The 14,707-nt window shown below is 43.9% G+C and overlaps 1 protein-coding gene across 5 annotated transcripts in view; it reads left to right on the top strand.

The window, feature by feature from the left end:
- The window catches only part of LOC140716871 (collagen alpha-1(XV) chain-like), a 327,765-nt gene extending 315,962 nt beyond the window's left edge, over window positions 1-11,803 (top strand). For all 5 annotated transcript variants that reach the window (XM_073030228.1, XM_073030003.1, XM_073030091.1 and 2 more), the window contains 2 exons: window positions 8,008-8,120; window positions 9,160-11,803. In XM_073030228.1, the coding sequence (XP_072886329.1) occupies window positions 8,008-8,120; window positions 9,160-9,379 (333 nt within the window). In that variant the 3' untranslated portion in view covers window positions 9,380-11,803. The remainder of the gene's footprint in view (window positions 1-8,007; window positions 8,121-9,159) is intronic.
- The last annotated feature ends 2,904 nt before the right edge of the window (window positions 11,804-14,707 follow it).

Genomic DNA, 14,707 nt, shown 5'->3' with positions numbered 1-14,707 from the left:
TTGTAAATACATGCTGGTATTTATGTAGCAAACACGAGGAAATCTGCAGATGCTAGAAATTCAAACAACACACACAAAATGGAGTGGAACACAGCAGGCCAGGCAGCATCTATAGGGAGAAGCACAGTCGATGTTTCAGTCCTGACGAAGGGTCTCGACCCGAAACGTCGACAGTGCTTCTCCCTATAGATGCTGCCCGGCCTGCTGTGTTCCACCAGCATTTTGTGTGTGTTGCTGGTATTTATGTATTCATGCACATTTTATTCCATATTCATAGTTTGACCTCTAACTTTATTTTTAAATAATTCTTTATTCTTTATAATTGTTGAATGATTTTTTTGTTGCAGTCATGCCAGTATAGCAGAGCAAAGTGTTAATACTTGTAAATGTACAGTACTGTACAAAAGTCTTGTGCACACATATATATATGTATAGCTAGGGTGCCTGAGACGTTTGCACAGTACTGTATTTGTCAACGTGGTGTGGAGAGCAAGTTGGTAAGTCAGGCAGAAGCAAAGGATGCTGGGAAAGGTGAGGGTGGAGCGCTGTGGGAGGGGTGTGGGACAGGTGGCAGAGGAGGAATGCCAGGGGTGGGAGTGGTGTATGTGCAGATGTACAGAGCCCTGAGACGCCAGGCAAGATCATTTGATTCCAAACAATTGATTTATTGATTATTACAGAATGTCTCTCTGGTGCTTCCTGCTCCCTCCCCTCTCCCTTCCCCTTTTCCCGACCATGATTCCCCTCTCCCTGCCCCCTTCCCACTCTCAGTCCACAATAGAGACCCATATCGGAATCAGGTTTATCATCACTCGCATCTGTCATGAAATTTGTTTTTTTTGCGGCAACAGTACAATGCAATACATAAAGTTACTACAGTGCTGTGCAAAAGTCTTAGGCACACATATATAACAAAGGATACTAAGACTTTTGCACAGTACTGCATATGGCAAATTAAGTTGATCACTCACATTTCCTAGTGTCACACAAACTAATTGAAATCAGTTTTGCAGTTTTAAGCAAAAGTTGGAGGCAAGAGCTAATAAACTGCCTCTAAACATATTAAAGAACTATTTGGGTTTATATGTCTGAGTCTCATTTGCTTACAGACTTGTATAAACTTATATCTTATGTTTAGACCCCTGTCAAATTTGATTGTCTGGGATATTAATCCAGGCCCTTAGATTACTGTTTAAGTAAACAGACAGAAGCTCCCACTCTGAATCGGGCATTACAGAGCGAGGGAACTAGAAAACATTGGAATAGCTTTACTATTATGGTCACTTTCACATCAAGGCATGGGTTAGTACAACACTTTACAGTACAGGCGAGCCAGGTTCAATTCCCGCCACTGCCTGTAAGGAGTTTGTACGTTCTCTTACCATATATATCTTACCATAAGCTATAGGAGCAGAAGTAGGCCATTTGGCCCATTGAGTCTGCTCTGCCATTCAATCATGGGCTGATCCAATTCTTCCAGTCATCCCCACTCCCCTGCCTGCACCCCATACCCTTTGATTAGCCCTGGCTAATCAAGAACATATCTATCTCTGCCTTAACTGCACCCAATGACTTTCCCTCCACAGCCTCTCGTGGTAACAAATTCATGGAACTAGTGGTCGAATGGCCAATCCAGTTGTTTGCAATCGCATTCATCATGTTGCAGAACAGAGATGTAATGTTGAGGCTTTATAAAGCACTGGTGAGGCCTCACTTGGAGTATTGTGAGCAGTTTTGGACCCCTTACCTTGGCAAGGAGGTGCTAACATAGGAGAGGGTTCAAAAGAGGTTCACGAAAATTATTCTTGGATTGAAAGAGATGCATATGAGGAATGACTGATTTCAATGGGCCTACTCACTGGAATTCAGAGGAATGGGGAGGGGTGAGTCAGGGCATGGATCGTTCTGGGGAGAAGGCAGGAGACTGGGACAGAGAGGGGAATGGATGAATTGGTAAGCAGACTCGATGGGCCAAATGGCCTAATTCTGCTCCAGTGTTTTATGGTCTTATTGTTTATGCGCTACATAACAGCTTTCATAATCATTTTTCCAATGTCAATACAGAAATGAATTGCTTCCTGGCACTCAGTTTTACAAGTTGCTCGAGAGGGATTTGGCTGAGTTGCTAATCCACTCACTGAACCACAGCACTACAGTTTATTAAAACAGTATCTAAACAGTTGAGAGTTTATTTTAATCATTGGCATTAATGTGTGCTAATAAAGGCTGTTGAACATTTAATTAATTCCATGTTATTGTCAGTAATAATTGCACTCTGAAACAATAACAGAACAACAAAATACTTGGCAACAAACACACAAAATTCTGCAGGAAGCCAGCAGGTCAGGCAGCATCTCGAAGGCCTCCGTTAGTCAGAGTCGACCATGGATGCTGTGTCCTAGCTGTCTAGATGTGCAAGCCAGGGCAGTACGATACGGAGAGCAAGTTGCCCATGCAGCAGACTCCTCTGACGAGCCCAGAGGAACAGCAGAAGCCGATACAGTCTGGCACCACCAGGACTTGCCGGTCAGCATTGGGCTCAGTGTAGGATTCCCTTAGGGATTCCAATCTGGATCTTTCCCTCGGGGTTTACTCCTGAAGCCTTCTCCACGATGGGGTATAACTGCAAGGAAGCAGATGTTTGAAGCCAGAGTTTTCCGTCTCCTAGATAAGCTGCCAACCACAGCCGAAGAACCCCATCTGCCCCAAGCGACTGGTTTTAAGGTGACTGTAACCCACCTTCACCCCTTCTCCTGTCAGTAGAAACAGCCTGCAAAGCTTAGTAGCTGAGCCACACATGAAGGCCAGGTGTTGGACTTGGTTGTCAGAGGCTATTTGAGACACCTGCATTTAGGAGCTAAACCCAGGTAAGTGTGACATTGTTCATTTTGGTAGGTCAAATTTGAAGACAGAAAATAGTATTAATGGTAAAACTCTTGGCAGTGTGGAGGATGAGAGGGATCTTGGTGTCCAAGTTCATAGGACGCTGAAAGCAGCTGTGTAGGTTGACTCAATGGTTAAGAAGGCATATGGTGTATGCTCCTCATATGACCAGCCATTCAATCCTAGAATCATTTTTGTGAACCTCCTTTGAACCCTTTCCAGTTTCACCACATCCTTTCTAAGGTCGAGCCCAAAACTGCTCACAATACCCCCAAGTGAAGCCTCACCAGTGCTTTATAAAGCCTCAACATTACATCCTTGCATTTATATTCTAGTCCTCTTGAAACTGAATGCTAGCATTGTATTTACCTTCCTCACCACAGACTCAAGCTGCAAATTAACCTTTAGGGAATCCTAAACAAAGACTCCCAAGTCCATTTGCACCTCAGTTTGTTATATTTTCTCTCCATTTAGAAAATAGTCAACCATTTCATTACTTCTAACAAAGTGTATGACCATACACTTGCCGGCACTGTTTTCCATTTGCTATTTCTTTGCCCATTCTCCTAATCTAAGTCCTTCCATACCTCTCTACTTCCATAAAACTACCTGCCCCTCCACCAATCTTCATATCATCTGCAAACTTTGAAACAAAGCCATCAATTCCATCATTCAAAATCATTGATATATAACGTCAAAAGAATTGGTCCTAACACAGACCTCTGTGGAAGATCACTAGTCATCCAAAAAAGGCTCCCTTTATTCCCACTCTTTACCTCCTGCCAATCAGCCACTGCTTTATCCATGCTAGAATTTCTCCTATAATACCATGGGATTGTAACTTGTTAAGCAACCTCATGTGTGGCCCCTTATCAAAGGCCTTCTGAAAATGCAAGTACTCAACATCAACCAATTCTCCTTTGTCTATCCTGCTTGTTACTTCTTCAAAGAAAGATTTTCCCTGACTGTGGCACATTTTATCATGCGCCTCCAGATAGGCGACCTCATCCTTCACAATCGACTCCAGCATCTTCCCAACCGCTGAGGTCAGACTAACTGGCCTATAGTTCCTTTCTTCTGCTTCTCTCCCTTCTTGAAGAGTGGGGTGACAAATGCATTTTTCCAATTTTCTGGAACCATTCCAGAATCTAGTAATTCTTGAAAGATCATCTTCCAGTCCATACATGCTGACTGACTTGCTGAGTTCCTCCAGCATTTTGTGTGAGTTACTCTGGATTTCCAGCATCTGCAGAATCTCCTGTGTATCTGATTGATGAGAGGCTCAGTTTCTAAATTACAGCCTGAGTTATTAAATCTCACTCCAGAGACTTGGAACACTAGAATGGGAGAGCGTCCCTTTAGATCAGTTTCTAAATCAGAGTCTGTGTTATTAAGTCTCACTCACTCCAGAGACTTGAAACACTAGAATGGGAGGGCGTCCCTTTAGAACCGAGACGAGGAGGGATTTCTTTAGCCAGAGGGTGGAGAATCTGCAGAGTTCATTGTCACGGACGGCTGTGGAAGTCAAGTCATTGGGTACATTTAAAGCAGAGTTTGATAAGTTCTTAATTAGTGAAGGTGTCAAAGGTTACGGGGAGAAGGCAGGAGAATGGGATTGAGAGGGATAATAAATCAGGCATGATAGAATGCGCCGAATAGCCTAATTCACCTCCTATATCTTACGGTCTAACACCAGACAACAGGTGTGCTGTACAAATAAACCACACCCAGAGAACTCCAGAGACCTTCTCTCCCCTGCTTCAAAGTGGTGTCATGAGCTGGAATTAAAGTAACTCTCTTCCCTGTTTGGTTGTCTTGCTATTGTCACTGATTTAACCCTTCTGCATTGATGATGCCAGCCACCGGCCAATATTGGTCTTCCCTCACCTCTGGCCATGAGTCAGGAGTTCAAAGTAAATTTATCACCAATGTATGCATATGTTACCATCTTCTACCTTACAGGCACCTACAGGGCAAAAAGACATCTAATAGAAATTTACAAAAGAACTATACACACGAACAGACAAAGACTGACAAACAACCAATGTGCAAAAGTGACCAGCTGTGCAAATACGAAATAGTACAGGGAACATGAATGTAAAGAGTCCTTTGGAAATGAGTCTGTAGGTCGTAGAATCAGTTCAGAGGAGCAGTGTAGTGGCTTCTATACTTCCTGCCCGATGATAGAAGTGAGATTACGAAAGGGAAAGCACATTAATGTGCTAGTTCCTCAGTCAGCATTCGTGAGTCAGCCATGATTCCCAGTGGGCTTGAAACCTTAGCATCTTGACTCCAGAAAAGTTATCCATGTCATTTCAGGAACCTGATGGTTGAGGGATAATAACTGTGCCTGAACCTGGTGGTGTGTGTCCTGAGGCTCCTGTACCTCCTTTCTGATGGTTGAGGGGTAATAACTGTGCCTGAACCTGGTGGTGTGGGACCTGAGGCTCCTGTACCTCCTTTCTGATGGTTGAGGGGTAATAACTGTGCCTGAACCTGGTGGTGTGGGACCTGAGGCTCCTGTACCTCCTTTCTGATGGTTGAGGGGTAATAACTGTGCCTGAACCTGGTGGTGTGGGACCTGAGGCTCCTGTACCTCCTTCTCAATGATAGTAGTGAGAAGAGAGCCTGGGCCCGGATGGTGGGGGGTCTTTGATGATGGATGCTCCTCTCCTGCTTGTTAAATAGTGTCATAGAGACATAGAAAAGCACAGCACAGGGACACAATAGGATGTTCCTCGGCCTGCATTAGGAAGTCAGCTGTGATTCCAGCGGCAAACTGGAACACTCAGAATTTTGACTCAGACAAATACTCAAACCCAGTAAAGGAGACTCAGGTCGGCAGAAAACATATTGCTTAATATCCGCATATTCTTATTAATGTTTACAGAACAAAGCCAAAGATATTACTTAGCCTGCTTAAATCATATTACTCCAGCTCGAATTACCAATTACGGAAAGCTGTACCGAGTCTCAGGGAACACAGAGACGGAAATGAAACACTGTAGAGCTGAGCTGAGGACTTGCGTTCATCTTTGAGAATTATTCAACCGCTCGGTTTGCATAAACAGGAGATTATGTTTCAGACAGAAAGATGACTATTTAATTAAATAAAATACATGTTTCCATTTTAGTTGCCTGATGAGTGGCAACAACAGCAACCAAATACTGTGAGATAAGTGGGGGTCCTTCATCATTCAGGTTTTTTTGTAAGCGGATATTGTAACGAGGAGGGGAAATCTGCATGTCCAACATGGAGCTGCAGTGGAACGGTACTGATTATAAGACCAGAAGACACAGAAACAGTACCAGGCCATTCAGCCCATCAAGGCTGTTCCGCCATTCAAACAACTGATTTATTATCCCTCTCAATCCAATTCTCCTACCTTCTCTCAATAACCTTTAATGCCTTTCGTTAATCAGGGACCAATCAACCTCTGCTTTGAACATACCCAATGACTTGACCTCCACAGCCATCTGAGGCAGTAAATTCCACAGATTCCCACAGAACATAGAACGGGATGGTGGGGGAACGAGCCCTTTGGCCCACAACGTTGTGCCAACTAATTAAATTAGTAATCAAATGGCCAACCCAACGCTGCGTAAAAAACTTGCCCCTCACATCTTCGTGAAATTACCTCCTCTCAGCTTAAATGCATGCCCCCTAGTATTGAACATTTCAACCCTGGAAAAAATACACCATCTGTCCTTGCCTCTCATATTCATATAAACCTCTATCAGATTTCTATCAAATCTAGCTAAAGAAATTCCTCCTCAGCTCTATGGTAAAGGGACATCCTTTTGTTGTGACGCTGTGTCCTCTGGCCTCCCGCACTGTTGGAAACATTCTCTGCCCGTCCACTCTGTCTAGATCCTCCACTATTCGATAGGTGGAGCACACAGTTCGTGCTCTATGTCCACACTCCTTCAGACAGGCATCATGGGAGGAAATGCTACAGCGCCCGTCAGCGCAGAAAATTAAAGACACCTTTTCAGAATAAATATGTTGATACCTGTCACACAGTTGCCTGTTCCCAGAGGGACAGCACCGTGGAGGTGTTGTACAGTGGTGTAGTGATTAGCACAATCGCTTTCCGGCACCAGCAATTGCTGACTGGGGTTCAATTCCCGCCACTGTCTGTAAGGAGTCTGTACTTTCTGCCCATAACTGCGTGGGTTTCCTCCAAGTGCTCCAGTTTCCTCCTGTATTCCAAATTGTAAATTGTGGGCATGCTATGCTGGCGCAGAAGTGTGGCAACAATTGCAGATACCCCCAACTCAACCCTCGCTGATTTGATTTGACACGATCGACACATTTCATTGTATATTTCCATGTTTTTCTGTACACATGACCAATAAAGATAATCTCTTCTTTATCTTTCCTGTCATAAATACATCACCAGAAGTGTTACAGTGAGACACAAGATATGGAGAAGGGTTCTTTAGGCTAACATAACTTCTGCTGTTCAGATGGAGCCTGTAGGTGAAGAATTTGAGTAAGTACAGAGGATCCGGAACTAAATTGTGCTTGTAGTCACCTATCTGAGGTGAGTTAGAGCTTCTGGGCAGAAGAGGAAGTCTGGAAGAACCTGTCACTTTGCTGTCTTCATGGAAGAGTCCAGTGTGGATCAAAGTTCAAAGTAAATTTATTACCAAAGTCCATACACACTACCTTGAGATTTATTTTCTTGTGGGCATTCACAGTAGAACAAAGAAATACAATGGAGTCAATGAAAAACTACACACAAAAACTGACAAACAGCCAGTGTGCAAAAAAAGACAACTGCAAATACAAAAAAAAATACTGAAAGCAGGAGTCCTTGAAAGTGAGTGTGTAGGTTCTGGAATCAGTTCAGTGTTGGGGTGAGTGAAGTTATCCACACTGGTTCAGGAGTCTGATGGTTGAGGGACAATAACTGTTCCTAACCTGGTGATATGGGACCCATGGCTCTTGTACCTTCTTCCTGACGCCAGCATTGAGAAGAGATCACGAGCAGATGGGCTTTTTTTAAATTAAATGATTGACTAAAATATTGTTAAATAGAAGCAAGTGGATCTCCAGGTTCCACCTCCTAGAAAACAGAAAACTAATTTGGGTTAATAAATCCCACTTCTTTTTGACAGGGAGAAGTGCTTTTTGATAGTTGGACATCCATCTTTAAACAGCATGCTACTTTCAACACCAACGTCCCCATCTTCTCCTTCGATGGAAGAAACGTCATGAAGGATTCTTCCTGGTAAGATTTCCCATAAAAAATCAAGTCAAATGCAAGGAGCACCATTTTTCTTATGTAAAAATCTTATTTAATTATTTGACATAATTAAGGGCAAGGAGCTATAACTTTAAGGTGATTGTGGCAAAGTATGGGGCGGATGAGAGGCAAGTTCTTTACATGGAGAGTGGTGAGTGCCGATGGTGGTGGTGGAGGAAGCTACATTGTGAACATTTAAGAATATGTATGATATGGATGACAGAAAATTGAGGGTTAAGTGAGAGGAAAAGGTTAAATTGACCTTCGAATAGGTTAAAAGGTCGACACAACATTATGGCTGATGTGCCCGAACTGTGCTATGTTCAAACATTGTTGACCTCAGGGGGTATTAAGTCTCATACACAGATTCACAGAGCCATTCAGCATGGATACCGACCCTTCAGTCCAAGTATGGGTGTTGTGGTCCAGGCGCCTAGCTAAAACACCGGTTCAGCACAGTCTGGATGGGCCGAAGGGCCTGATTTAATGCTCTATGACCCTAGGGTCAGAAACGGGTTCATTACCTCCGACAGATAGTAGTCGGCACAATGTGTTACCGTACAAGTGACCAGGGTTCAATTCCTGCAGCTGCCTGTAAGGAGTCTTACGTTCTTTCCGTGGCCGCGTGGGTTTCCTCTGTACACTCCGGTTTCCTCTCACAGTCCAAAGGTGTACCAGTTGGTAGGTTAATTGGGCATTATAAATTGTCCCGTGATTAGGCCTGATTAAATCGGGGGATTGCTAGGCCGTGTGGCTTGAAGGGCAGCAAGGGCCAATTCTACGCTGTACCTCAATAAATACATAAATAAATGTATTGTTTTGTGGCAGCAGTACAACACCAATAAATGAGTAGTTAAATTACAATAAATAAATATGGTGCCAATTTAAATATAAGTAGTGTTGAAAGAGAGCAAGCTAGTGAGGTGGTGTTTGTAGACTGTTCTGGAGCGTGACAGTGGGGTGTTAGCATATCATTTTCATCTGGTGTCTTAGACTCTGTTGTGGTTTCCCTCTCGTTTTGAAGGCCCTACAAAATAATATGGCACGGATCCAGCGAGAGGGGCAGCCGCGACCCTACCAATTACTGCGGGGCGTGGCGCTCGATGGACATGAGCCTCACCGGCAACGCCTCGCCACTCTCCAGCAGGAGGCTCCTCGCTCAGCACACGTACAGCTGCGCAAACAGCTTCATTGTCCTGTGCATCGAGAACAGCTACTTCCACGATCACAGAAGGAGAAAATGACAGCCTGCACCTGTATGTGAAAGCTCTGGAATTACAGCAGTCTCGTCATCAAAAGTGGCACATTTTTACTTCTAACAAAATATATCCAAGTGGGACAATGTAAATAGTGCTTTCTGATGAGATCGGCCATTGGCAAAAAAATGGTAGCCAAAGATGACATACCTCAAAAATCTGCATGGGTTGTCTTTTTAGTAACAAAACCGACCCTATTGGATCTAAAGAACTGATCTCACACAGTTTCTCAATCGTGCTTGTTGACACATTGGTGCTAGTGAAAAGTAATTGAGATGGGACTGCTGTTAAAATGCCATATTTATAACTGCTATTAACTCCACTTGTGCATATTACAATCTAGCCAGTTTGGTAAATGGGAAGATTGGCTGGTCACTGTGTACAAGTTTAAGTCTACTGTCATTCTACCGTAGACGTGTATACAGCTAAACAAAACAATGTTTCTCTGCGACTAATGTGCAAAACACAGTACATGTATCACATCTATTAGCTAAGTACGAGTTCCAGCCATTGGAATGCACTGCAGTTACCTTTCACTTGGAATCTCTTTGAATCCAGCCTCCGTGAGGAAGGATCTTTCCTCCTCCTCCTCCTCCCCCTCCAAAAAAAACCCACAGCAAATAGAAATTAATTTTTGATCTTTAAAACCACCATCACCATTGCCGGCCAGTACACCAACTTTTTAAAGTAACGCTCGGTGTAAATCTATGCACCGTTTTTACTAAACCATCCGTAATGCTATTCCATTTCAATATCTTAATGTTCATAGACGTGCATTTTCTGTACAAGAAACCCAGAGCAACACGCATAAGAGGCTGGAGAAACTCAGCAGATCAGGTAGCCTCTATTGCAGAGGTTCTCGACCGTTTTTACACCATGGACCAATCCCATTACACTAGGGGCCCACGGAGCCCAGACTGGGAACCCTGATCTATTGCCTATGTTGTTTCAGTGGGAGAGAGAGCGTCCCACACCCAAAGTATCAGCTGGAAGTTCAGTGAGAACTGGTTTTATTTCCTGAAGACTGGTTCCTATTTCAGTGAAACCACAGTTACTGTATTGATAATATCATAACCCCAGTCTGATCCCTATCACCTACCTTACCGTGACTGGCAGGTGCAGTTTTCCCAGTGGTGGCTATAATACCCTGCTGTTTGGTTCGTTAACTTGATACAGGATGCAATCCTCCTGTTAACAGCCAGCTTAAACGCAGTTCCCCCGCCCCCCCCCCCCCACCCCACCATTCTACAAAACGGCACAGAGGAAGTTGCAGAATCAAATATAGAACATAGAAACGGTACAGCTCAGGAACAGGCCCTTCAGCCCACAATGAGTGGAATATTGAAAAGTAAATCAAAACCCTCCCCAAAAACTAATCCCTCCTACCTACACAATGTCCATATCCCTCCATCTTCCTCACATCCATGTGCCTATCTAAAGGTCTCTTAAAATCCTCTAATGTATTTGCCTCTACCACCACACCAGGCAAAGCATTCCAGACATCCATCACTCACTGAGTAAAAACTTACCCCTCACATCCCCTTTGAACCTACCCCCCATCACCTTCACTGCATGCCCTCTGGTATTAGAGATTCCTGGAAAACAGATGCTCCCTATCTACTCTATCTATGCCTCTCAAACTCTTATAAACTTCTATCAGATCTCCCCTCAGCCTTCTCCGTTCCAGCTAAAACATTTATCCAGCTTCTCATGATAGCACGTGCCCTCTAAACCAGGCAGCGTCCTGGTAAACCTCTTCTGCACCCTCTCCAAAGCCCCAACATCCTTTCTATTGTGGGCCAACCAGAACTGTATGCAAGTCTCCAGATGTGGCCTAACCAGAGTTCCATGAAGTAGCAACATAACCTCTCGAATAGGTCATGTTTAAATACTTGGAACTTTCAAATGGCAGCTTTTCAGCACAATCACTCCCACCGCGGATTTAGCCAATTTACACTGAAGTCCACTTACACTGCAGCGGTAGTCCATTCACAACATGTTAGCCCTCTACAATGCAGTTAGTCACCGTACACCACAGATTTAGTCAATAAATTCTCTATGTGCCGTCTGTGTACTGTGCAAATTTGTGTACAATACAGAATTTTAACAGATTTTGTCCGGGTGCATGGCATTCACCTTCCACACTGAATCAATTTACCACACAGATTTAGGTTGTTTACGGTGGAATTTTACAATGCAGAAATAGATAAAAGTCACATTTCACAATCCTGAAGCATTCCATTTAGACTGTGGGTTAATTCCATTCAGCGCAACTCAGTTACCACACCAGTGAAGTAATATTTGCATAGATCAACAATTTTATAATATATGAACCAAATGTCTAAATCAGATTGTATTGAAATGAAGGATGTTTCACAAGCTGAATAAAAACTTAATACATTTTTTTTGTAAGTTTCTGCTCTGTCTGATTTTTGATTTGATACAAGGTATTGGGGAAGAGGGAAGGAATTTCCAGGTTAATTGTTCACAGCCTTCCTGGGACTTGGCAAACCAACAGATTAGGCAAGGATCGGTGCAAGATAAAAAGCCTGCAGGTGCTATACGTCCAAACCAAAAGCAGAACGTGCTGGAAGCACTCAGCAGGAGGAGTGTGTATAGTGTGAGGGATTAGCGAGGAACTCCTGCAACGTCAGGCACGAGAATAAACAGTCCATGTTTTGGGCAGAGACCCTTCATGAGAACTGGAATGGAAGGGGCAGAAGCCAGAATCAAATGGTAGGGGTTGGGGGGCAAGGGGGACGAGTACAAACTACAAGGTGATAGTTGGGACCAGGTGAGGAGGAAGGCAGGTGGGTGGGGGTGAGGAGAAGTAAGATGGTGGGAAGTGATGGGTGGAACAGACAAAGGGCTGAAGAAGATGGAATCTGATGGGAAAGAAAAGTGGGCCATGCAAGAAAGGGAAGGAGGAGAGGACCTGGAGGAGGTGATTGGCAGATGAGAAGGAAAGAAGGGGTGAGAATGAAGCCAGAATGGGGAAATCAAAATGAGAGGGGGAGAGAAATGACCAGAAGTTCGACTTCCCTTGCTGAGAGTTCCTCCAGCATTTTGCGCGTGCTGATCAGGATTTCCAACATCTGCAGAATCGCTTGTGTGTCACGAACAGCTAGAGTCAGCATGAGAGGTGGTGGCATGGAAATTTTAGGGTGGGGAATGGCTGTTTAACAGGGAGGGCAGGAGCAGGCTGAAAAACAACCGCTGGCGGTCTTCCCTGGGATAATGGAAATTGTCCTGGGGCCGCACTATTAAGCATGTTTGCCACATGTTGGTGTTTGGGAATCCAGATGTGCATAATTACACTTCTGACTATTAAAAAGCTGAGTAATAAGTTGCATTATTGCACCCTGGAATTCAGAAGAATGAGGGGTGACCTCATTGCAACCTACCGAATGTTGGAAGCCCTCAGTAGAGTGGATGTGGAGTGGATGTTTCCTATGGTGGGAGAGTCTAACACCAGAGGACACAGTCTCAGAATAGAGGAGGCATTTGGAACAGAGATGAGGAGGAATTTCTTTAGCCAGAGGGTAGTGAATCTGTGGAATTCTTTGCCACAGATGGCTGTGGAGGCAAAATCATTGGGTATATTTAAAGCAGACTTGATCGGTTAAGGCATCAAAGGTCATGGAGAAAATGTAGGAGAATGGTATTGAGAGGGTTAATAAATCCGCCATGATGGAATGGTGGAGCATGGTTTTATGTACCAAGGGCAAGTTCAGCCATATCGTGAGAGACTCTATTGCATCAGTTGATTGGTGCACCAGATACACCATAAGGCCATAAGACATAGGAGCAGAATTAGGCCATTCAGCCCATCGAGTCTGCTCTGCCATTCCATCATGGCTGATCCCAGATCCCACTTAATCCAATACACCTGCCTTCTTGCCATATCCTTTGATACACTGACCGATCAGCAAGCAATCAACTTCCACCTTAAATATACACAGATTTGGCCTCCACCGCAGTCTGTAGCAGAGCATTCTACAGATTTACTACTCTCGGGTCCTTCTACCTTAGGCCACGAACTTACCAATCAGCCCTGATGAGTTATTAACTTCAAACTTTCTGCATAATCACTCAAAGAGTTGAACTGCATGTGCATGTAACGAGAGCTGTATAACTCATCTCCTTCTACCTTAGGCCACAAACTTATCAATCACCCCTGCTATGGACACTTTCTGGAGGTCCAAGATCCGTATGCTCCACAAACGCTGGACTAAGTGTGTAAATGTAGGAGCGGACTATGTTGAAAAATAAATGTTCTAGGTTTTCTAAAATTGACTCCTTCTACCTTAGGCCACAAACTTATCAATCACCCCTCGTATTCTACTCCCCTTGAAATAAATGCCAACATTGCATTTGTCTTCTTTACCACAGACTCAAAATGTAAATTAAACTTCTGGGAGTCTTTTACGAGGACTCCTAAATCCCTCTGCACCCCTGATGTTCGAACCTTCTCTCCATTTAGATAATAGTCCATACTATTGCTCCTTTTACCAAAATGCATTATCATACATTTCCCAACACTGTATTCCATCTGACACTTTTTTTGCCCATTCTTCCAATTCGTTTGAAACCTGCTGCAATCACACTGCTTCCTCAGCACTACCTACCCCTCCAACTAACCTAGTATCATCCACAAACTTTGCCACAAAGCCATCGATTCCAGCACTTAAATCATTGACAAACTATGTGAAAAGTAGTGGTCCTAGTACTGAGCCCTGGGGAATGTCACGAGTGACCAGCAGCCAACCAGAAAAGAACCCCTTCATTCCCACTCACTGCCACTCCTCTATCCGTGCCCGTATCTTCCCCGTAATGCCATAGCATTTTATCTTTTTAAGCAGCCTCACGTGTGGCACCTTCAAATGCCTTCTGAAAATCCAAATAAATGACATCTACTGTCTCTCCTTTGTCCACCCTGCTTGTTACTTCCTCAAAGAACTCCAACAAATTTATCAGGTAAGTTTTCCATTGACAGGAATCATATTGACTTATTTTATCATTCATCTCCAAATATCCTGTAACCTCATCCTTAATAATAGACTCCAACACTTTCCCACCCAGTGAGGTTAGGCTAACTGGTTTATAATTTCCTTCCTTTTGCTTTCCTCCCTTCTTAAGGAGCAGAGAGACATTTCCAATCTTCCAGACCTCCGGGACCATGCCAGAATCAAGTGATTCTTAAAAGATCATGACCAATACATCCATTATCTCTTCAGCAACCTCTCTCAGGACTCTGGGATGTAGTCCATCTGGCCCAGGTGACTTATCCACCTTCAGACCTTTGAGTTTGCCTGG

The sequence above is a fragment of the Hemitrygon akajei genome, chromosome 1 (genome assembly GCF_048418815.1).
Source record: "Hemitrygon akajei chromosome 1, sHemAka1.3, whole genome shotgun sequence".
In the NCBI taxonomy this organism is placed as follows: Eukaryota; Metazoa; Chordata; class Chondrichthyes; order Myliobatiformes; family Dasyatidae; genus Hemitrygon; species Hemitrygon akajei.
This window is presented reverse-complemented; position numbering and strand designations above follow the sequence as displayed.